At 36.3% G+C, this 24,285-nt stretch overlaps 1 protein-coding gene across 3 annotated transcripts in view; it reads right to left on the bottom strand.

Annotated features, from left to right (window-relative positions):
* The window catches only part of LOC109824691, a 42,796-nt gene continuing 19,021 nt past the window's right edge, over nt 511-24,285 (bottom strand). The window contains exons 1-4 of one of the 3 annotated variants that reach the window (XM_020391331.1): nt 10,093-10,347; nt 9,827-9,973; nt 9,526-9,744; nt 535-960 (exon numbers count right to left, since the gene is read on the bottom strand). In XM_020391331.1, the coding sequence (XP_020246920.1) occupies nt 937-960; nt 9,526-9,744; nt 9,827-9,973; nt 10,093-10,278 (576 nt within the window). In that variant the 5' untranslated portion in view covers nt 10,279-10,347 and the 3' untranslated portion in view covers nt 535-936. Of the gene's footprint in view, nt 961-1,564; nt 1,598-9,525; nt 9,745-9,826; nt 9,974-10,092; nt 10,348-24,285 lie in introns of those variants that run through there. The other 2 variants (XM_020391332.1, XM_020391328.1) reach the window with 2 other exon arrangements.

Raw genomic sequence — 24,285 nt, 5'->3', positions numbered from 1 at the left:
AATAATAATTTTACAGCTTATCTAAATCTGTGTCAATGCTCCATGGCTTCAACATTAGGGGTCTAGATCCAAAAAACCAAGGTCTTGCCTCAAGAACAACATTCATTTGATTCTCAGTTTGAAAATAAAAAAGGAATAGCCCTTGTTTAATTAATGTGACCTTCGATGTAGAGATTTTCCCCCATAATTTGCTAACATAGGATTCCATAGATTTAAACTTGACATTTAATCCTATGACATGTCCGATTAAAGCATTTTTCCATAAGTTTTCTCCCTCCTTCAATTCATCAGCAGAGAAAGAAACCGTGTTGGATTGAGTAGATGGCATGAAGCATAGAGATAATCCATTGTCTGGTCTTCTATTGTCAACAAATAAGCTAGCATATGATTTCCTAGATCCAATTTCTACTTTTTCTATGTTCATCTCATTATTCACAAGCTCCTCTGCTTCCAGATTTGGGATTACATGAACATTAACACCAAAATTTAGAAGAGAATCAAAATCTAACACATTTTCCTCATTAGCATCTTTATTAGAAGGATTTTTTCTCAACTTATCAGATTTGACCTCAACAGTATCTCTCATATCAGATTCCAATGTAACAGTGTCCGTATTAGTCATCGATTTTAAAATAACTAGATCTGAACTAGTAACTCTTGAAGATTTATAGTAAGAGTTCTGAAGTGAAGGAAAATCAGAAGAAATCACCTCTAGCTCAACCTCATTAGCCCAGGAAACCCTAGAGGAGCAACCAGCGCCGTCACTGTTGAGGTGGCACATTTGTACCTCATTCACCTGAGGCGGATTCAAAGAAAGCAGAGGATTGCTCAGAAAATCTGCAGATCTGAGAATTTCCTCCATGGATCTCCTCTTCTTCTTTCCCTTAGGCCTTGTCGAACCCATAGCACAATTGCCAGATCCTTCACCATCTTCAATCAAACTTGTATCAAAATGATCATCTGAATCAAGAGAACTAGAATTAGACTCTCTCAATCCAAAGTTGAAGATTTTCTTCCAACTTCTTTTCTTCTTTTTTGCCATTGAAATCTAAGCAAGGGTGCAAGGTTGGTTTTGCAACAACAATAAAGCTTCTTCATCAAACTTTGGGGCGGAGCTATGTGAATCTTTGCTTACATCCAGTTCTTTTGAGTTTTGAGGTCCACTTCCTCAATTAAATAAAGCATCAGCATGTTGGTAATTTAAGGCCACCTCTAATTTCGTGGATGTCTGAGAAGATTTTGTTAAGAGAAATTTAGAAGGAAAAAAAGGTTCCAAAATTTTTATAAATAATGCCAGATGACATAAACTTACGAGAGAATAAAAAGGCTTCTCCTGACCGTGGTTTTTAATCTTCTGCTTCTCTAGAAAGTTTGTTTTGGTTGAAAACAATTGAGCACTTGTTGTCTTTAAAACTGGTGCAAGCACTTTCCGCAAGCAATGCAAAGCACACCCTTAGTTATTGAATGTTCGTGTGAACGGCGGACGGGCCCACCCGTTTCATGTGCAGCGGGTGAAGATGTTTTCACGTGCAGCGGGTGAAGATGTCTTGGGACCACCTACTTTACCCGAGACAACAACTCAGATCCGTTCCTTCTCCTATAAATAAACACCTAAGTCAACTAGGGTTTTTTGGGGGGCAACGTGCAAGGGAGAAAAAAACACAGAGGAATATTTGTTCGGCTGTAGCAAAGTACAGAGGATTTTCGGCTGATTTGGAGGAGATTTTGAGCACTATTTGGAGCCGACATTGAGAGTGTTTCTGCATCCCTTTTGAGAGAGAAATTGAGATCTTGTTTAATGGTTTTATTTGTGAGATCTTGTATGATTGTAAACCCTGTTTGTACTCTTTCTCTCTAATAGTAGATCTCCCCCCTCCTTGCCCCGTGGACATAGGCAACTTGTCGAACCACGTAAAATAGTTTGTATTGCTGGGATTTGTAATAGTTTGTTAGGTTCTCTCGACAAGTCAGTCCTAGAACTGATAAGAGGAAGAGTGTATATCCTACTTTGTTGATATATATTACTTTCAGTTCTTGTTTTCTTTGTGAAACAGAGATTTAGTTATGATCTTACTCTCTTGTTGTGCAGCAGAGGTGTCGCCAAAATTTTCGCTATGCACAACAAGTGGTATCAGAGCTTAATGTTTGGCTTGAGGCTTGTTCGAAGGATTCGGTGAAGGATTCTTATCTGAAGAGTTAGATCGACAACATGGGAGAAGCAAACACATCAGGTTCGTTTTTTACGAAGGAGATACAGAGTCTGAGCATCAATAACATAAAAATTAATGTTCTGAAGTTCGACGACAAGATTAATTTCGGATTGTGAATGTGTCAGGTGATGGACGGCTTAGATGCACAGAATTTGGAGGAGACTCTTGAGTTACAAGAGAAACCTGAAGATATGGAGGACAAGGTTTGGAAGAAGATGAATAGTAGAGCTTGTGGAGTTATTTAGTCATGTTTGACGCTGGATCTTATTTATAACATAATGAACGAGACGTAGGCAAAGAGAATGTGGGAAACACTCAATGAGAAGTATCTTACGAAGAGCATTAAGAATCGACTTTACTTGAAGAAGAGGTTTTACTAATTCAAGATGAAGAGGGGAGTTTCCATCAGGGAGCATGTCAACAATTTCACGAAGCTACTTTCAGATAAAGATGAAGAGGGGAGTTTCCATCAGGGAGCATGTCAACAATTTCACGAAGCTACTTTCAGATATGGCCAATGTGGATGGGGAGTTTCCATCAGGGAGCATGTCAACAATTTCACGAAGCTACTTTCAGATATGGCCAATGTGGATATTATGGCTGAGGATGAAGACAATACGATGTTACTTTTGTGTTCGTTGCCCGAGTATGATTACGGTACGTTCGTTCTCACTATGATCAATGGTAGAACTATTGTTAGCTATAAGGAGATGATCTCAGCTTTGGTGAATTATGAGTTAAGGAAGAGTGATGGTGAACCCTCTGAGAATGCATCAGGAGATGCATTAGCAGTTCGAGATCGTGATCCAAACCGTCGCTAGTTCAATCGCTCAAAATCAAAGAATAGAAGTGGCCATAAGAGTATTGGTAGGAATCAATGTTGCTTTTGTAAAGAAGAGGGACATTGGAAGATCGACTGCCCAAAGTTAAAGGACAAAGCCGAGAAGAATAAAGAGAAAGTTGTACAAGCTTCGGAAGTGAATGTTGTCAAGGCTAGTGACGACAATTCAGATATGGATTCTTTAGGTTTTTCATGCTCAGCATTACCGTCAGTTTGTTACGCTAACTCTACAGAGTGGGTGATGGACTCTGGTGCTACATACCATATTTTCCCTAGGAGGGATTGGTTCTTCAGCTTTGAGGAGCTGGAAAGAAGGGGTGTCGTGCTTATGGGAAATGACCATGTATGTCCTATTGGCGGTAGTGGTTCAGTCCGGATTAGGATGAATGGCAGAGTGGTGAGGGAATTGCAAGAAGTGAGGTTCGTACCGCAATGGATGAAAAACATCATTTCTCTTGGTACTTTGGAGGCAGCTGGTTATCAGGTGACCTTAGAGGATGCTACAACGAAGGTCACAAAGGGTTCTATGGTGGTGATGCGAGGAGTCAGGGAAAACTTTCTATACTACTTGAAGGGCAAGACAGTTACAGGAGGTCTGGCAGCTTCTATCACTACAGAGGAGGACACTACCAGTTTATGACACATGCATTTAGGACACACAGGAGATAAGTCCCTACAATCATTGGTAAAACATGGGCTATTAAAAGGTGCTAAGACCTGCAAGATGGAACTGTGTAAGCATTGTGTATTTGGGAAAAAGACTAGAGTGAAGTTTGGCACCGCTATTCACAATACCCAAGGTACATTGGATTGCATTCACACAGATGTTTGGGGTCCTTCCAAGAACACATCACTTGGTGGGACCAACTATTTTATCACTTTTATTGATGACTATTCTAGGAGGAATTTGGTATACCCTATGAAGCATAAACATGAGGTCCTGGATATTTTTGTGGAGTGAAAAAAGAAAGTGGAGCTGCATACAGGTAGAAAGGTGAAGACTCTACGTTCAGATAACGGTGGAGAGTATAAGAGTGATCCGTTTTTACAGTTTTGCCGGGATCACGGCATTAGACGACACTTCACAGTTCGAAAGACACCGCAACAGAACGAGGTGGCTGAGAGATTGAACCGTACCTTGCTAGAGAAGGTGCGATGTATGATGACAGAGAATGGATTGCCTAGATCCTTTTGGGTCGAGGCGTTGGTTTATGCGAGACATCTCGTGAATAGATTGTCGTGCACTGCGATACAGGGAAAGACTCCGTTGGAGTATTGGTATGGTTCGGTAGCTAGTGACTATGAGTCGCTTCGAATATTTGGGTGTCCTACTTATTACCATGTCAGTGATGGTAAATTGAATCTGAGGGCGAGGAAAGCAGTCTTTGTGGGATTTAAAGATGGAGTTAAAGGCTTCAAGTTATGAGATCCACAAGACAAGAAGATAGTTATTAGCAGGGATGTCACATTTGACGAGACGTACATGATGAAGCCTTAAGTTCCTTAGCAGGTGGAGGAAGATCAGATTCGAGGATATCGCAACAGGTGGAGGGTGATGTGACTCCACTCACTCCAGAGAGCATTGTATCTATCGAGGCTCCTACAGAGGTGACACTGGGAGGAGATGGGATGACAGTCGGGCAGATAAAGAATACAATGGATTATGAGACTCACGAGCAGGGTCATGTTCAGGAGTCTATTGCAGTGAATAGACCTAGAAGGGTGATTCATCGGCCAGCTAGGTATAATGATGTCATGGTCACATATGCATTATCAGTAGAGGTCATTGATGATATGGTTCCATCCACATTCAGGAAGGCAGAGTCTAGCTCTGATTCGATTAGGTGGAGGGAAGCTATGGAGGAGGAGATGTGATCTCTTCAGAAGAACGACACTTGGGAACTTGCAAAGCTACCTAAGGGTAAAACAGCTATTGGTTGCAAGTGGAAGGATGGATCTTCTATTGGGAACATTTGGTTCAAAATCATATTGGTTGCTAAGGGATATGCACAACTTGAGGGCATTGATTACAATGAGGTATTTTCACCCGTTGTGAAGCATTCGTCGATTCATATTTTATTAGTGTTGGTGGCACAACTAGATTTGGATTTGGTCCAGATGGATATGAAGACAGCCTTTCTACACGGAGATTTAGATGAGGAGATCTACATGACACAACCCTTGGTATTCAAAGCTGCAGGAAAAGAAGATTTGGTTTGCAAGCTGAAGAAGTCTCTTTACGCATTGAAGCAATCATCGCGATAATGGTACAAGAGATTCGACGGCTTTATGATTGGCCGAGGGTACACGAGGAGCCCATATGACCCATGTGTTTACATGCACAAGCTACAGGATGGTGAGTATATCTATTTGTTACTATATGTTGATGATATGCTTATTACCTCCAGGAATTCTTCGACTATTCGAAAGTTAAAAAATGAGCTGTTATCCGAGTTTGAGATGAAGGATCTTGGAGAGGCGAAGAAGATATTGGGCATGGAGATCGAGAGAGACAGGGCGAAGGGGAAATTGAAGCTAACACAGAGGAGTTATCTGCAGAAGATGTTGAAGAAATTCAGCTTTGATGGCAATGCAAAGGCAGTGAGCACTCCATTGACTCCCCACTTTAAGCTTTCAGCTAAGATGTCGCATGTTTCAGTTAAGAACAGAGAAAATATATCGGATGTTTCACATGCCAGTGCGGTGGATAGCTTGATGTATGTTATGGTGTGTACGAGGCCAGATTTATCACAGACCGTGAGCATGGTATCTAGGTACATGCACGATTCTGGGAAAGGTCATTGGGAGGCCGTGAAGTGGATTTTGCGGTATATCAAAGGTACTGTGGATGTTGGATTGTTTTTTCAGAAGGATGAGAAGAATGGGCAGGATTGTATTAGCTATGTGGATTCAGATTATGTGAGGGATCGTAACAAGCGTCGGTCTACTTCAGGATATGTGCTTACATTGACAGGAGCACCGGTATGTTGAAGATGTACACTTCAGTCCATAGTGGCTCTCTCTACTACAGAGGCGGAGTATATGACGGTGACTGAAGCTGTTAAGGAGACTTTGTGGTTGCATGGATTATTGGAGAACTTGGGGATTACACAGGAGACTCTTCGTGTATATTGTGATAGCATGTTAACTATCTATTTGGCGAATAACCAGGTTTATCATGTACGCACGAAGTACATCGATGTCAGATTCCACTTTGTTAGTGACATTTTGGATAAAGGAGACATCATATTGGAGAAGGTCCACACAAAGGACAACCATGCAGATATGTTGACCAAAGTTATTTCAGGTGTCAAGTTTGGTCATTGTTTGGAGCTTTTGAACATTCTTCGATGTTGAGGCCTTTGGAGGCCATTTGGATGAACTACGTGAGGCTTGATTCCTTAGGCAAGAGGATACGTAGGCAGTCTTTCAGATGCAGTCGGGTTTGGATTAGTTGATTTTGATGGGGGTGAGATTGTTTGGACTCTTGTTCGGGTTCCCGACTTGTTGTGGATTGAGTCCGTTGTCGTGAATTAACTTCACGGCATACTGGACACAACAAGTGGGATATTTGGTTACTTTGGTATCGGCTCAGTTTTGAAAAAACTTCGCCGATGTAGAGAATTGTGAACGGCGGGCGGGCCCACCCATTTCACGTGCAACGGGTGAAGATGTTTTCACGTGCAGCGGGTGAAGATGTCTTGGGCCCACCTACTTTACCAGAGACAACAACCCAGATCTGTTCCTCCTCCTATAAATAAACACCCTAAGTCAGCTAGGTTTTTTTTTTTTTTTGGGTGGGGGGGGGGGGATGCAGAAAAACGCAGAGGAATATTTGTTCGGCTATAGCAAAGTACAGAGGATTTTCGGCTGATTTGGAGAAGATTTTGAGCACTATTTGGAACCGACCTTGAGAGTGTTTGTGCATCCCTTTTAAGAGAGAAATTAAGATCTTGTTTGAGAGTTTTATTTGTGAGATCTTGTATGATTGTAAACCATGTTTGTACTCTTTCTCTCTAATAGTAGATCTCTCCCCTCCTTGCCCCGTGAACGTAGGCAACTTGCCGAACTACGTAAAATAGTTCGTATTGCTGAGATTTGTAATAACTTGTTAGGTTCCCTCGACAAGTCAGTCCTAGAACTGATGAGAGGAAGAGTGTATATCCCACTTTGTTGAGATGTATTACTTTTGGTTCTTATTTCCTTTGTGAAACAGGGATTTAGTTGTGATCTTACTCTCTTGTTGTGCAGCAGAGGTGCAGTCGAAATTTCTGCTACGCACAACAGTTCGGTGAGCAGGAAACTCTCGATTGAGATTTTCATGGTTTGTTTACCAATTAATTCTTTCTGCAGATATTACTTATGGGGTTTTTTTTCTTCTTGAATTATTTGCTCATGGGTGACGTTAAACCATCTGTAATAAATTGTTCTCACGTGTGAAAATGTGCACTACGTGTTCAATTGTTTTAATTGCACATAAAATTGTTAGTTTGTGGGGACTGTAATTGGGTAAAGCTGGCAATATTTCAAAAAAATTTGTTTTTACATACCTGAACTTATGTGGTTTTCCAATATGCAGTTAATTTGATAGAGGAATGTTGATACAAAACCAATAATCTCCAGCCCCACACATACGCCCGAAGGGGAAAAGAAAGAAAAGAAAAGAAAAGAGAAGGTGTAAACCCTCAAAATGTGGCCAACTGTGGAAAGAAACAAAACCAATAATCTCCTGCTAAGTACAGAGGATTAATTCAATTAATAATATATTTCTGGAATTTGGGTCTGTATATGGGAAAGGAATCTATTCAATCACATCCTGGCAATTGCCATGATTTTGATCAGAGGGAATGTATGAGAATCAATCACGACGAGTGTATCTACGTTATACATCTCCTCTTCACGATTTGAATACTACAATCACAAGGGAAGGAACCTAAATTATATTTCTATTCTTTTAGTGGTTCAAGTTCATACACCTCCAATATTTCTGAAAATGGATATCTTCTGAGTTCTATGTAACTCGATCGTCATATTTGTGGGAGGAAGGGCATCCATTGCTAGACTGTAGGAGTCATGTAGTCTTAAGTGTCTAGGTATTTTTCAATCACCACTTTATTCTGTCTTTTATGTGAAAACAAGGGCTCCTTAATTAGTTTCCCTTGACACCCTAGGCACTGTAGTTTCTTGTGTGATGAAAATATTTTTCATTGACATGAGTTTTCAAAGTTCTTTGCTTCCTTTGAATGGGCTAGAGGATTTCTTTCTTGTCTGTTCCTCATGCATTTTGCTGGGCGGGATGGAATTAAACGTTTTCTTACAGTATATTTTGTAAGAAAGATGTTCTACAATCTCTCTTGTGAGGACGTCGTTTGCTAAATCACTCACATTTTTAACAAGCGGAGACTACTTATAATCAAGGACATACCAGGTAAAGATGGTCTACCAAATAACACCTTTATAATCAGATAGTTGTATGTCACTAGTCAAAGATGAACCACTATATAGAACAAGAATTTCTTAGCCAAGCTGTTCTCTTCAAGTAACAATGAAAACTCAAAAATTTCATTTAAATCAATAAAACGATATAATATTGCTTGTCTAAACTAGAAATCTAGCTTGGATGATTCCATCCTTGGATGCAATTCTCAATGGGAATTCATTCACATACTCAATTTGACTTTGCACAATAAATTGCTCTATATGTCCAATTTGCCTTGCATACCCAAAAAAAAGCCAAACCATGTTTTGATCGAAACTATTGCATACTGAACAAGATGTAGAGAGTGATAAAGGATTGGAAGGCTCCTCCTCCAATTTGGTATATGCATAATGGTATTGGTCAAATTTATAAATCTTGGTAATGAGTAGACTCCAATCATGCCAATAAGACGATGAATGATACGAGCAATATAAGCTGTGGTATTGGTCAAACTTATAATTGTTGAGGAGGTGAAAATTTAACCATTGAAATTATAATTGTTGAGAATATAAGCTGATATGATAAGCGCATCAGAAATTGTTGAGAATATAAGCTGATATGATAAGCGCATCAGAAATTGAAGCAAATAGGGACAGTTCGCAACATAAAGAGGCCATTATTTGTGAATCTAAAAAATGCACAAGCTTTTAGAATGAACATGTGTGTGCGTCCACACACCCTTCACAGACAAGAAGATGGTAAGAAGGGGGAAGTAAGCATATTATTAGTTGCTCCGCCTCTGTCTCATTGGCAATTTAACTTTCATCGGGGAAGTAAGCATATTATTAGTTGCTCCGCCTCTGTCTCATTGGCAATTTAACTTTCATCGTAAGATCCCTCATTCGCAACAAGCTAAATAAAACTAGCCAAATTTCCGGTGACAACCATGCTTTAGTTTCTTGCATAAAAAAAAAAGAGGACAAAAACTAAGAAGCGAACCATGCATGTGTGCTCCTGTTCAAATTAAATTGGCATGTCTCAACCAGGAATTATACCTCTGTGGGCACTGGTGGATTAGTTGGTTTGGACTTTTTCCTAAAGATTGGAACCTCATAATCATCACGGACACTGGTGACCACCTTGGCTTCATACTGATCGAGCTCGTTCGTGTCGAGATCATTGGCCTCGAAAGTGATGTAATAGTTTATAGGGCAAGCGACCTGCACATTACAGTTGACGATTCTCGTGATATCGAGATGGAGTTCCCTGGCACCCTGTAACAATAATAACAAGTTCAACAATTATCTGAAAGATCTCGTCGTAGATTCGTATTGGGGGAATAAAAAGAAGCAGCACCTCTTTCACTCTCTCCTCGTTTTGGCGATCGATGGCAAAGCGGACATATTTAAAAATTTTCTCCCTGCACTTCGTGGGGAGATTATTTATATAGGGTATGATGAGACCGAAAGCAAAAACATTAGGCAACTCAGGAACCTCAAATCCCTATAGAAGAAGAATATTTAATAAGGACGAAGAAGAATAATAAATTAATCGAAACAATAAATTAAAATAATTGACATATTTTAATGGATTTTTAGGGTTAGGGTTAAAGGGGGGTTTACATCGCTGCGCATAACAGCGGTGCCGTAGCGTTTCATCTCTTCCGCGGTCATCAAATGGAGACCATCGTTGTAGAACTCGTCGTCGGAGAGATCCTCCTCTGTCGCCATCGTCATTTTCTCCTCTGACGTCATCTTTGCCTTCTTCGCCGGAGATTCACACACTTCATCCGTCGCCGCCGTCGACATCCTCCAATAACCCTAGCAAACCCTAACAACCCCCAATTCGATCTCTCTCTCTCTCTCTCTCTCTCTCTCTCTCTGTGCCCCTACTTTATAAAGAAAAATGATAGGGGCATAACTGCAACCACAACATTAACCACACCCTCCTCTCTCATTTGCTACAGTGCACCTGGTCCCACATGAGATTTTAAAATTTTAAAATCTCATATGGGACCAGGTGCACTGTAACAAATGAGAGAGAGGGGTGTGGTTTAGGTTGTGGTTAGAGGTGTGCCCCTAGTGCCACCCCTCTATAAACGAGTGGTGTTAGGGCACACCCCCAACCACACCCCAACCACACCTCCTCTCTCATTTGCTACAGTATATCGGGCTTCATATGAGATTTTAAAATTTTAAAATCTCATGTGAGGCCCGGTATACTGTAGCAAATGAGAAAGGGGGTGTGTGATTAGAGGTGTGGTTGGGGGTGTACCCCTACCATTTCTTAAATACTAAACACGGTCACAATGACTTTTTTTCATATTAGTGCCTCTTATTTGCTATAATTCCATCACATTCGTCAAATCTTCAAGGTTGCTAACCTAAGCATTATCATATATTTAATAATTAATTTCTTCTCTTTTAAATATAATAATATTATAGATAGCATAATGCTAATAGTAACTACATTTTAATTTACTAAGTAGTTTATCATACCATTAGTAAATAATTTACTAAATTGAATAATTATAATTTAATTTAAAAATCACTACTAATACTGTTACATTTACAATAAATACAAATAATTTGTCATACTATTATCATATTTTTTAAAGCTAATAGGTTGAAAGATAACATGTAGCTCTCCAAAAGACTAAACCCAAAGGCATAAGGTATAAGCCTAATGAATTTTTCTTATTTTTTTACTTTTTAAAAAATTTTAATATTATGTGAAGATAAATTAAGCATAAATTTCAATTTTTCTATGAAAAATAATAGTGTGATTAAAGGTTTCAAAAAAATGAGGAAACACTTTATACTAAGAGATTATATATAATTAGTGAATAATGATTAATTACAACCAATGACATATTTGAGAATTATCATATCTAAAAGGATAAAAAAGAAAATTAAAAGTTTTGACAAGGTAATCATCTTTTATATGTAGTATAGATATAAATATAGATTGGTTGGGACAATAACTTTTGGTGTTATTGATTTTTTTAGAACACTAGTAGGATAATTACTCTACATGACATAAAATTATTCCACTCATATAAAAAAGTTGGCCCTAAGCTAAAATTTAAATAATTTGAGATAAGTAGGATAATTTTGAAACCTTCATATATTAACTACTAAGATATGTGCTAGTCATATTAGCTAAATATAAAATGATTAAATAATTAATATCATTAAACATAGTTTTAATATATTATTTTACTTATAATATAATATATTATATTTTTATTATATCATATTTATTATAATATGATATTTTCTAATATAGTATATCTAAGTATTTATAAAATAATAATAACATATAATTTATTATATTATAAATTATATTACTGTATATTATATCATAACATTTAATATTACAGCATAATTTGTTATACTATGATATAATATAATATAATATATTATATTATATTCTACTATGCTTATTACTATAGTATGATATATTAAATAATACAATATATAATAGTAAGATAGATTATATTTATTATAATATGATATATTACAATATAATATATTTTGTTTATTATAATATAATAAATTAACATATAATTGATTATACTATAATATATTATGTTACTGTGTATTAAATTATAATGTATTATAATATGATATAATACATTATACTATTTTAATATATTATATTAATCATTATATAATATAATATTTATTATAATGTAATATAATATTTAGTTATAATGTAATGTAATTTATTATAATATATTCACATTATATTAATTATTAAGTTATAATTCATTAAAATTATTAAAAGGTATTTTATTAATTTTTATGCCACTGTGTTATACTAATTATAATTTAATATCATATTTTATTAATAGTAGTATTATACATATTTACTATAAATCATGGTGACTCCATTTCCAATATAGTGCACAATGTTATAATATTAAATTAAAAATTTTATTTTGTTTTATAATATTATGAAATTAATATTATGATAAATCATGGTAACTTAAATAAATATTATATTTTAATAAGATGTCACATCATTATTTATCTCACTTAAATTGTCTCAATCACAATTCCTAATTATATATCTCATTATCACAACTATTCCATTTTATCTCATTCAAATTGTCCTAATGGATTAAATTTAGTCTATTGTGATAGTTATCTCACTTGGCCCCAAATTACCACAACGGATAACTCCCCTCCCCCACTCTCCCAAAACAAAAATTGTTATTAATTTCCATTCCAGAGTTCCTATGTATTTCCACGCCATTTCACAATTTGAGAGATTTTATGAAGAATATTTTAGGATCTATTTGGCTCAAATCCTAAAATTTCATGATTCAGAATCTTATGGAGAATTTTAAATCCTAGAATTTTATACATGCCTTAAAATTTGTAAAATTTTATTTGGTTCAACATTATTATAGGAAATCAAATCCTTAATTTGTAATTTATTATTTGGTTCAAACCCGAAATTGTAGGATAACACATTCTAAAGTTTGTAATCTATTTTTTGTTGAGGGGTTGTTTGCTGACACTGAAGGATTTGTGAGATATAGAGCATGTTTGGCAGTTTACTTATTTATCCCTATAAGTAATTTTTTACTTATAAGGTGCAAATGTGGTATTTGGTAAGGATTACTTATTTTACTTATTTGTTACTTATGAGTAGCTCTACTCACAAGGAACTTTTCTTATTTTGACTAAAATATAAAAATAACATCCTATTCTATTTACCAAGGTAAATATTTTCATATTATGAAGTGACTAATATTATTAATTTAATTAGCTAATAAATATATTAATAATTATTTATTAATCATTCACTATATTATTTTTTCACTAATAATTTATTAATGATTTTTTATTAGTAACTAAAATTTATTAATAAATATTTATTTATATTAGTTGTATATCAATAATTCAGTTAATTAATTTAATTAACATTCTTTATTTTATAATATAAAACTAATTAATCTCAACAATACTAATTAATAATCACAAATATATAAATACAAAATATTTTTAAAAATACATTTCTTTTAATGAGATATCTATTTTTTAATTTTATTAATAATATTAGTTTACTAATATGAATCTAATTAATTAATCATAATATTAGTAATTAGTAATAACAAATAATGTAATATATAACAATATTTTAATCAGATATAATAAATTAATTCATTAATAATAATATTTTAATAGTATAAATTTAATTAGTAAATATTGATATTAGTAATTAATAATTACAAAGAATGTAATGTGTAAAAAAATTTAATTAAAGTTATTTCTTATTACGAGATCACTAAATTTTAATTAGTTAATTAATTAATTTATGTTGAAATCTAAAAGACATTTTGTTGATATCTAAAAGACATTTTGTTGATATCTAAAAGACAAAATGTATGTGGTCATTACTTTGTATGTGGACTATTAATTTCATGTCCTTTTGTATTCCATCATGTATCTATAAATTATACGATGTATGGAAATGGAATGAAGGGGAGAAAAGATTACAATTTCTATTCTTCTCTTGTCTCTTGTCTCTTGTCTCTTGTTTCATTTCTTTAGTATATTACAACACGTTATTAGCACGAGTGGCTCTAGCCGGTTCGTAATCATCGCACCAGAATCAGGAAAACACTCCGGCCAAGACTAGTGGTTCTGTTAAATCTCATTTATCTAATTTTCTTCATACGTCGGATTGTGCAGTTTTCAAATGGGAAGGTAAGTATGTTCCTTGTTATATGCATATAACACATTCTAAATGAGAGTATGCACATTTTTTATTCTTTATGTTATATTCTACTGGCTTTAACCACACTCTGTTTCATCTTTATCTTTACAAGTTCTTAGTATCATATAATAATTAGCTAGGATCCATCAGGCCCACGTCAATATGACAAATGTTCTCTGATCTGCTTCGGATTTGCATGAGTAACATTATGAATTGCACAAGATGATGGGGCTTGCATTAGGCTTATAACATAAGTATGATGCTCTCAAAGTTTTATAGCATTAAATTCTGGCATTACTAGTTCTTCATATTATTCTGATAACTAAAGTGAGCATACATAGATGAATAACATACAAAAATATAAAAGTAGTAATACCTATGGCAGACTAGTTAATACCTATGTCAAAAGTAGTAAATAACCAGTGTCCAAGATGATAATCTGCCATAACTAGTTTAAGACCCATTGTAAATAACTAGTTAATACCTATGACATTAAAAATCTGCCATAAATTAAAGTGGGTTATTTATAATTTCATAGTTTCATCTTTAGCAGATAATCTGTGTGTCACAAACATGATAACATATGATCATGTAACAATCTGAATACAATTAAATATCATAATTTGTAGCTAGAGAGTAACCTATGTCTTATAGAAAAGGGGGATCTGAAAATACTACTTTTATATTTCATAAAGGTTATACCTCAAAATTTTTTATCATTTTATACCACTATGGTTATTAAGTATATCAATTATCACAAGGAAGTTCTGTCACACTTGCCCTCAGCATTCAAGCCACAATGTAAATCTCCATGTAAAATAATTATTCATCTCCTCATGTCAGTAGTTATGAGTTATTCTTGTCAAAAGGACTCAAAGGGGAAGGCAAAACAAGGTGAAAAACATCATGCCAGTTTGCCTGAAGCAAACATAACTTTGAAAGATGACAATTATGAAAATAACCTGTTGAATATGGGAGATATGAATCTGACAACCTTGAGTTTAGAAGAAAGGATAGCACAAACTGGTTATGCCTTTGTTTAATTTCTACTTACTTGAGTTTGTGATGATCATTGATCGTCCGAGCATTTAAAATTTTGTGTGAATTTTAATATCAAACTAGTTTGCCAGAAACAAACATTTGAAAGATAACCTTTATGGAGACCTTTAGAAAAAGGAGCTTGGTGATTTTGGTGATCTTATTAAAATGTGAATATTTCTAATTTCTCATGTACTAATCTTTCGTCACATGATTAGTGCACTGTGATATATGATAGTAATTATTACTTGTCTTTGGCATCGAACGTTCATTTTTTACTGGACACCCTTGTGATTTTTGCACGATTATATCTCTTGATTCTTTAAGTATATTTGTCCAGAAGACAAACACTTTAAATTTTCTCTCTATCAATTAAGACGTGAAAATTTAATACCTCAGTGAAAAAGTATTCACTTTTCTGGGCAATCCCTGAAGGATCGCTTTGATCTATGAAAACCAATTCCCTCAAACGCAACTGGCAGACTAAATCAGAACTTTTTGGATTTCAAATACATGACTATATATGATTCAGCTCTGTACCAAATTATCTAGCAGCTAAAACTCTGTAAGCAGAACATTACAGACAATGACAATACTTTGATCGAAAAATTCTTTTCCCTATTCCATGCAAATAATATTGTACTCCAGCAGCAGTACATGACCAAGAATTGCACTTAGCATTCTGAATTGATTAGTAGTCGCAGAGAAACACAATCAATTGATGAATAGAAATCACAATGTCAGACTAGTTGGCTTACGAGTTGTGTTTGTAGCACATGCTACAATTCAGAAAATTACTTATACGCGTGGACAAGGGGGAGGCTATGAACATAGTAGGAGATCTTATCTTGTAGCTATTTTTGGATTTTAAACCCTCGACTGAATACAATTCAACAAGTAACCTTGTACTCTTACAATAGTACAACTAAAAGCATTATGAACTAATCATTGCATTAGTAGTTGTTAAAAATACAACCAGCTGTTGTGAGAAACCATAATGCAAGTTTAATTGGTTCAGTCGTAGTGCCTGAAGCACATGTCATAATTCAAATTAATATTCATAAGCTCGAACAAGGGGGAGGTAGTAAATCTTATTGAGGTGGTCAAGGTAAACTATTTGGTTTTTCTATATTTGGATTATATGGATTTGTCAGACAATTTTAATTTATCTTGATTTTGCTTTAAACTCTTGTGAACCTATATGGTTTTTATTCATATGTGTATATTTTAGAATTTGTCTGACCTAAAATACAACATGTTGCGATGAGTTTGAGATTTAGGGACCCAAATTCTTTTAAATTCTGGCATGAGCGATTGGGTCATCTTGGGCAAAATATGATTTGTCGGATTTCCTTAAATTAAATAGGGCATACAAACTAAATCCGACCAACTGCATATCACAATTTTCCTCCTTTATCTAATACGTGGTGAAGAAGCGAAACATTTCCCATCTGCGTGTTCTTTATTTGCAGTCCATGTTTCTATATCACCACCATAACGTACCTCTATGGGACCTAGGTGAAGGTACATACATTATTTATGAAACTCCGTCAATAATTTAGTACCTATGGCCCATGTTAGGGGATCAATTTATAATTTGGTACTCTGACTGCATTTTCATTGAAGATCAATTCTCGACATTAGGGGGAGATTAGTGCCCAAAATACAAAATAATGTTAAGAAATTCCATTGGTGAAAAAGATCTTTAATATTTATATCTACGTACTAGTCAAACTGAACCAGAAGTTCACATGATAATCTGCCAAGAAAAGAGTGACTAAGCCCCATATTCATGTTGAATATATCATTGATGATTTGGTATGCCAGAAGCATATTGTGCCAGAAGCATATAAAACATGTTAGTGTAAAAGATAAAAGTCCGCGGCAAACTAAATTATATATAGAAAGACAGTCACTCCCATAACCTCTCCAGAAGAGGTTCATCCTGAAGATGGAATCTCCAGTAAATTGCACGTGCACTTGATAATCACAATACTGGAGATGCGGAACGACCAAATCCAATTGTTAAGGGAAATGACGAGGATTTGGTTGACATAAAATAAGAATTAAAGTGGCCACGAATTTGTAAAAAAATAGAAATATATAATAGAAATATAAAAGTTATCGACAACATAGTTGCCTCTACAGTTACTCTTACTATCTCCGAAAATAATCTGGATCCAGAACCTAAGTCGGTAGTAGAGTGCTTGAAGCACTCGGACTAGGTGAGATGGAAAGTGGCAATTGAGGCTGAGCTGAACTCGCTAAAGTATTTTGAACCTGTAGTTCATATATCCCTGCAGGATATATATATGGGTCGTAAGAAAAATAAATGAGAATTGTAAGGTGGTGAGATATAAAGCGGGATTCATAGCTCAATGGGTTCACGCAGAGACCCGACATCGATTTAGATGTAAAATATTCTCCTATTAGTGATTGTATTACGTTCCGCAAGTTAATACATATGGCAGAAACTATGAATTTATATATGCAGTATATGTACGTCATGACCACATTTTTATATGTGTCATTAGACGCTAATATTTTTATATGAAAGTCCCTGATGGACTTAAAATTCCTGAATTAAGAGAAAACAAGAATCGCAACATGTATAATATTAAATTATAAAGGTCGTTATACGACTTGAAACAGTCGGGTAGAATGTGGTATAACTGACTGAGCAAGTTCCTTCTGAAGAGGAGATATGCAAATAATGATGTTTGCCCTTGTGTGTTTATAAATAGCTTTTGTATTATATCAGTCTATATTGATGATATAAATGTTATTGGAATGCACAAGGAGCTTACAGAAGCTAGCTCATGCCTAAAGACGGAGTTTGAAATGAAAGACTTGGGAAAAACCAAGTTTTGTCTCGGCCTGCAGATCGAGCATTTTCCCAGAAGGAATTTTTCTACACCAGTCAACCTATGTGAAAAAGGTTTTTGGAAAGATTTTATATGGATAAATCTCATCCACTTAGCACACCAATGGTCGTCCGGTCCCTCGAAGTGGATAAAGACCCATTTAGACCCAAAGAAGATAATGAAGAAATGTTAGGGCCAGAAGTTCCCTATCTGAGCACCATTGGAGCACTTCTTTATTTCGCAAATTGCACCAGGCCTGATATTGCATTTGCGGTGAACTTGCTAGCAAGGTATAGTGCTTATCCTACAAGGAGGCAATGGAATGTCGCTAAACATTTCCTTCGCTATCTTCAAGGTACAAAAGATCTTGGACTATTCTATAAAAGAAACCAAGATATGACATTGGTGGGCTATTAGAACGCTGGCTACATATCTGATCCCCATAACGCCAGATCCCAGACTGATTATGTTTTTCTCTGTGGTGGTACTGTTATTTCTTAGAGGTCCGTTAAGCAGACCATGGTGACTACTTATTCTAACCACTCAGAGATTATCGCTTATATTAGACCTCACGAGAATGTGTATGATTAAGATCGTTAATACGACATATTTGTGGCTCGTGTGGTCTAGCGATTTGTTCACTAAATCTCTGCCTACATCAACTTATGAGAAATATGTTCACAATATGCATAGACTTGGAAGACTATCTTCTTCAGGGGGAGCAAATTCTTAAAGAACAATCCTGAAAATTGGGCCCTGAAGGTCTATTATCATAATTTGCCCCTTTTTCGCTAAGTTTTGTCCCACTGGGTTTTTCTTAGCATAGACTCAAAAGATTGTCATCATCAGGGGGAGTGAATTTTCAACGTAATCCCGAAGATTATGCCTTGAAGGACTATAGTTGTACTCTTTTTTCCTTTTGCTAAGTTTTGTCCCACAGGGTTTTCTTAGCTAAAGGTTTTTAATGAGGCAACTAATGCAACACAAGTTTGGATCCCGAAGATCTTACTCTTTTTTCCTTTGCTAAGTTTTTGTCCTATATGGTTTTTCTTAGCGAAAGGTTTTTAATGAGGCAACTAATGCAACAAGAATCTACTAATGTCGTGTACTCTTTTCCTCGACTAGTTTTTATCCCACTGGGTTTTTCTAACGAGGTTTTTAACGAGGCATTGACATTTCGAAGTAATGTCCAAGGGGGAGTGTTAAAATCTAAAAGACATTTTGTTGATATCTAAAAGACATTTTGTTGATATCCATAAGACAAAATGTATGTGGACATTACTTTGTATGTGGACTATTAATTTCATGTCCTTTTGTATTCCATCATGTATCTATAAATTGTACGATGTATGGAAATGAAATGAATGGGAGAAAAGATTACAATTTCTATTATTCTCTTGTCTCTTGTCTCTTGTTTCATTTCTTTAGTATATTACAACAATTTACTAATAATAATATTTCATTGTAATGAACTTATCAATATTATTATTTAATAATCATAATTAATTTTAAATAATTAACTTTAAATTGATTACTCTTTAAATTAATAATAAAATTTAATATTATTAATTATCTAGTTGCACCTTTAGAAGTAAGCCTCACTCGATCATATCGCCGCTGCCCTAGACCTGGAAAGATTTTTTTAAATATATAATGAATTAACTAGTCACGAAATAAACTTACAACAAATGTCCTTTTTAGTCTTCTGATATTTAACATAACCTTATAGATTATTGATTTACCAAACAAATAATTGCTGATATATCATTACAAATTAAGAGAATTACTAAATAACTTTGAATCAAAAAATAAGTAGTAGCCAAACATACTCATAAAACATCAATTAGTGTCCGATTACCAAGAAATTTGATGAACCAAACGAGAATAATTCATTAATGGAGCCAGCTCGAAGACTACGGTCGCCGGCTTCGACTCTATCGAGTAAACCCAACCCTAGCTACAATTTTTTGGGGGTATTAGTTCCCCGCAATTGGGTAATTTACATTAAGCCCCAATAACTTTTTTGTAAATGCTGAAAACCCCTAATAAATACCCTCGTTTTTGCAAATAACCCCACAATTAGGACCAGAAAACATCATAAAAAGGCATTTTTAAAGCTATTGGGGTGTTTGGTACAATTTGCCCAAAAGATATTGGGTTTTTTAGCACAAGTCATTGTTGTGCGCAGCGGAACTCGAAAGCCAAACAAATCACACACACAAGAACAAGATAGATCACAACCAACACAACCAAAACACCAATCAGAGCAAGACACACAAATTTACGTGGTTCGACAAGTTGCCTACATCCACGGGACAACGAGCGGGGAGTTTATACTATTAGAAATCAAGAGAATACAAATAGGGTTACAAATCTTACCAAAACCCCACAAAATAAGCTCTCTAGATCTCTCTCAAAACCACCCACAATGGATGCAACAAAACCCCTTTTTGGTAGCTCAAAACCCTCCTCACATAACCCTAAGATTCGTGTTTAGGGTTATATACAAACTCACAATAAAACGGGTATGAAAAACAAACCCAACCCAAACCCGCATCGCGGTCGACCGTCGAGACCATATCGCGATCGACCGCAAAAACTCCAGAGAGTTACCCAACTTCTGGGGTCAGACATGGTCGACCGCAGAACCATGTGCAGTCGACCGCCAAAAATCTAAAGACCACCCAAAATGTGTGCACGTTCGCGGTCGACCGCAGCGCCATGTGCGGTCAACCGTGAAACTGCCTGCTTGTTTCCTCATGGATTTTGACGCCATTTCTATAATTGTCCACCTCGGCGAACATTTTTTTAAAATTGAGCCGACACCAAAACATTCAAAAGTCCCACTTATTGCGTCCAATACGAAGTGGAAAAAATCCACGACAACGGACTCAATCCACAACAAGTCGGGAACCAAACGAGAGTTCAAAAAACAAACTTCCCCATCGAAATAAACTAATCCAAACGACTACATCTGAAAGACTGCCTACATATCCTCTTGCCTAAGGAATCAAGCCTCGCGTAGTTCACTCAAATGGCCGTCTACGACCTCAATGTTGAAGAATGTTTAATATTTCTAAACAATGACCAAACTTAACACCCGGAACAACTGTGGTCAACATATCAGCAGGGTTGTCCTTTATGTGGACCTTCTTAATCATGACATCTCCATCATCCAATACATCACGAACAAAGTAAAATCTTACATCAATGTGCTTCGTGCGTGCATGATAAACTTGGTTTTTAGCCAAATAGATAACCGACATACTATCACAATATACCTGAATGATCTCTTGTGCAATCCCCAAGTCCTCCAACAGTCCATACAACTACAAAGCCTCCTTCATAGCTTCAGTCACCGCCATATACTCCGCCTCTGTAGTAGAGAGAGCCATCATAGACTAAAGTGTGTACCTCCAACACACCGGTGCACCAGCCAATATAAATACATAACTTGTAGTGGACCGGCGCTTGTCAAGATCTCTAACATAGTCTGAATCCACATAGCCAATACAATTATGTCCTGTCTTCTCATTCTTCTGGAATACTAAACCAACATCTATGGTACCTTTAACATACTATAGAATCTACTTCACGGCCTCCCAATGACCCTTCCTAGGGTCGTTCATGTACCTAGATACCATGCTCACGGCCTGTGCTAAATCTGGCCTCGTACACACCATAGTGTACATCAAGCTATCCACTGCACTGACGTATGGAAATTTGGACATATAGTCTCAATTCTCAACAGAAACAGGTGACATCAAGGCTGAAAGCTTGAAGTGGGGAGCTAATGGAGTACTCACCACCTTAGCATTGCCTTCAAAACTGAATTTCTTCAGCATCTTCTGCAAGTAACTCCTCTGTGTAAGCTTCAATCTTCCTTCCACCCTGTCTCGCTCAGTCTCCATACCCAATATCTTCTTAGCCTCTCCAAGATCTTTCATCTCAAACTCAGATGACAGCTCCTTTTTTAATTTCCTTATAGCTGAAGTATTCCTGGAAACAATGAGTATATCGTTAATATATAATAACAAATAAATGTGCTCACCATTCTGTAGCATGTTCATATAAACACACGGGTCATAAGGACTCCTCGTGTACCCTTGGCTAATCATAAAGCTATCAAATCTTTTGTACCACTACCGCGGTGATTGCTTCAATCCATAAAGAGGTTTCTTTAATTTACACACCAAATCCTCCTTTCTTGCAGGTTTGAACCCCATGGGCTGTGTCATGTAGATCTCCTTATCTAAATCTTCATGTAGAAAGGCTGTCTTCACGTCTATTTGGACCAAATCCAAATCCAGCTGTGTCAATAATGCCAATAAAATCTGAATCGACGAATGCTTCACAACGGGTGAAAATACCTCGTTGTAATCAACGCCCTCAAGCTACGCATATCCCTTGGCAACCATTCTGGCTTTGACCTGAATGTCCCCAAGATCCTTCCTTCTTCGCATATACCCACTTGCAAACAATAACTTTCTTACCCTTAGATAGCTTTGTAAGTTCCCAAGCATCGTTCTTCTGAAGAGATAGCATCTCCTCCTCCATTGCATTCCTCCACCTAATCGAATCAGAGCTAGACTCTGCCTCTCTGAATGTGGAAGGAACCAAATCGTCAACGACATCCACTGATAAAGCATATGCAACTATGACATCATCATATCTAGCTGGCCAACGAATCTTCCTTCTACGCCTGTTTGCTGCAATTGACTCCTAAACATAACCATGTTCCTAAGTCTCACCATCCACTGTATCCTCTAAATACCCGACTGTCATCTCATCTCTTTTTAGTGTCACCTCTGTAGGAGCCTCAATGGATACAATGCTATCTGAAGTGGGTGGAATCACATCATCATCCACCTGCTGCGATATCTCTCATATCTGATTTTCCTCCACCTGCTGAGGAACTCAAGACCTCATCATGTACGCCTCATCGAATGTGACATCTCTGCTAATAACCATCTTTGACACATTCTCTAAATTTAAAGCCTTTGACACATTCTCTAAATCTCATAAAGACTGCTTTCCTCGTAATTTAAAGCCTTTGACACATTCTCTAAATCCCACAAAGAATGCTTTCCTCGTCCTCGGATTCAAAATTTTATTACTGACATGAAAATAAGCTGGACACCCAAATATCCAAAGTGACTCATAGTCACTAGCCACCGAACCAGACTAACGCTCCATAGGAGTCTTCCTCTGTATCATAGTGCACGATAACCTATTAACGAAATGGCTCGTATAAACTAACGCCTCGGTCCAAAAGGATCTAGGCAATCCACTCTGTGTCATCATACATCGTACCTTCTCTAGTAAGGTACGGTTCAATCTCTCAGCCATCCCGTTCTGTTGCGATGTCTCTCGAACTGTGAAGTGTCTTCCAATACCGTAATCCTGACAAAACTACAGAAATGGATCATTATTATACTCTCAACCATTGTCTGAACGAAGAGTATTTACCTTTCTACCTGTTTCTCCATTTTCTTCTTCCATTCCACAAAAATATCCAGGACCTCATGTTTATGCTTCATTATATATACCCAATTTCTCCTGGAATAATCATTAATAAAACTGATAAAATAATTTACCCTACCAAGTGATGTGTATTTGGAAGGGTCCCAAACATCTGTATAAATGTAATCTAATATACCTTGGATATTGTGAATAGTGGTGCCGAACTTCACTTTGGTCTTCTTTCCAAGAATACAATGCTCACACAGCTCCATCTTATATGTCTTAGCATCTTTTAATAGCCCTTATTTTTTCAATGACTATAGGGATTTATCACATGTGTGTCCAAGTCTCATGTGCCATAAGATGGTAGTATCCTTCTCTGTAGCGATAGAAGCTGCCAGACCCCCTGTAACTGTCTTACTCTTCAAGTAGTATAGGTTATTTTCTCTGACACCTCGCATCACCACCATAGAACCCTTTATGACCTTCACTGTAGCATCTTTTATGCCTCCAAAGTCCCAAGAGAAATGATGTTTTTCGTCAACTGCGGCACGAACCTCGCTTCCTTCAATTCCCTAGTCACCCCGTCATGCATCCTGATCCGGACGAAACCAATTCCACTAATAGGATATACATGATCATTACCTATAAGCACGACATCCCCTCTTTCTAGTTCCTCAAAGCTGGAGAACCAATCCTTCCTAGGGCAAATATGAAATG

The sequence above is a fragment of the Asparagus officinalis genome, chromosome 9, assembly GCF_001876935.1.
Source record: "Asparagus officinalis chromosome 9, Aspof.V1, whole genome shotgun sequence".
In the NCBI taxonomy this organism is placed as follows: Eukaryota; Viridiplantae; Streptophyta; class Magnoliopsida; order Asparagales; family Asparagaceae; genus Asparagus; species Asparagus officinalis.
Note: the sequence above shows the minus strand (reverse complement) of the source record. Positions and strands in the feature narration are given on the sequence as shown.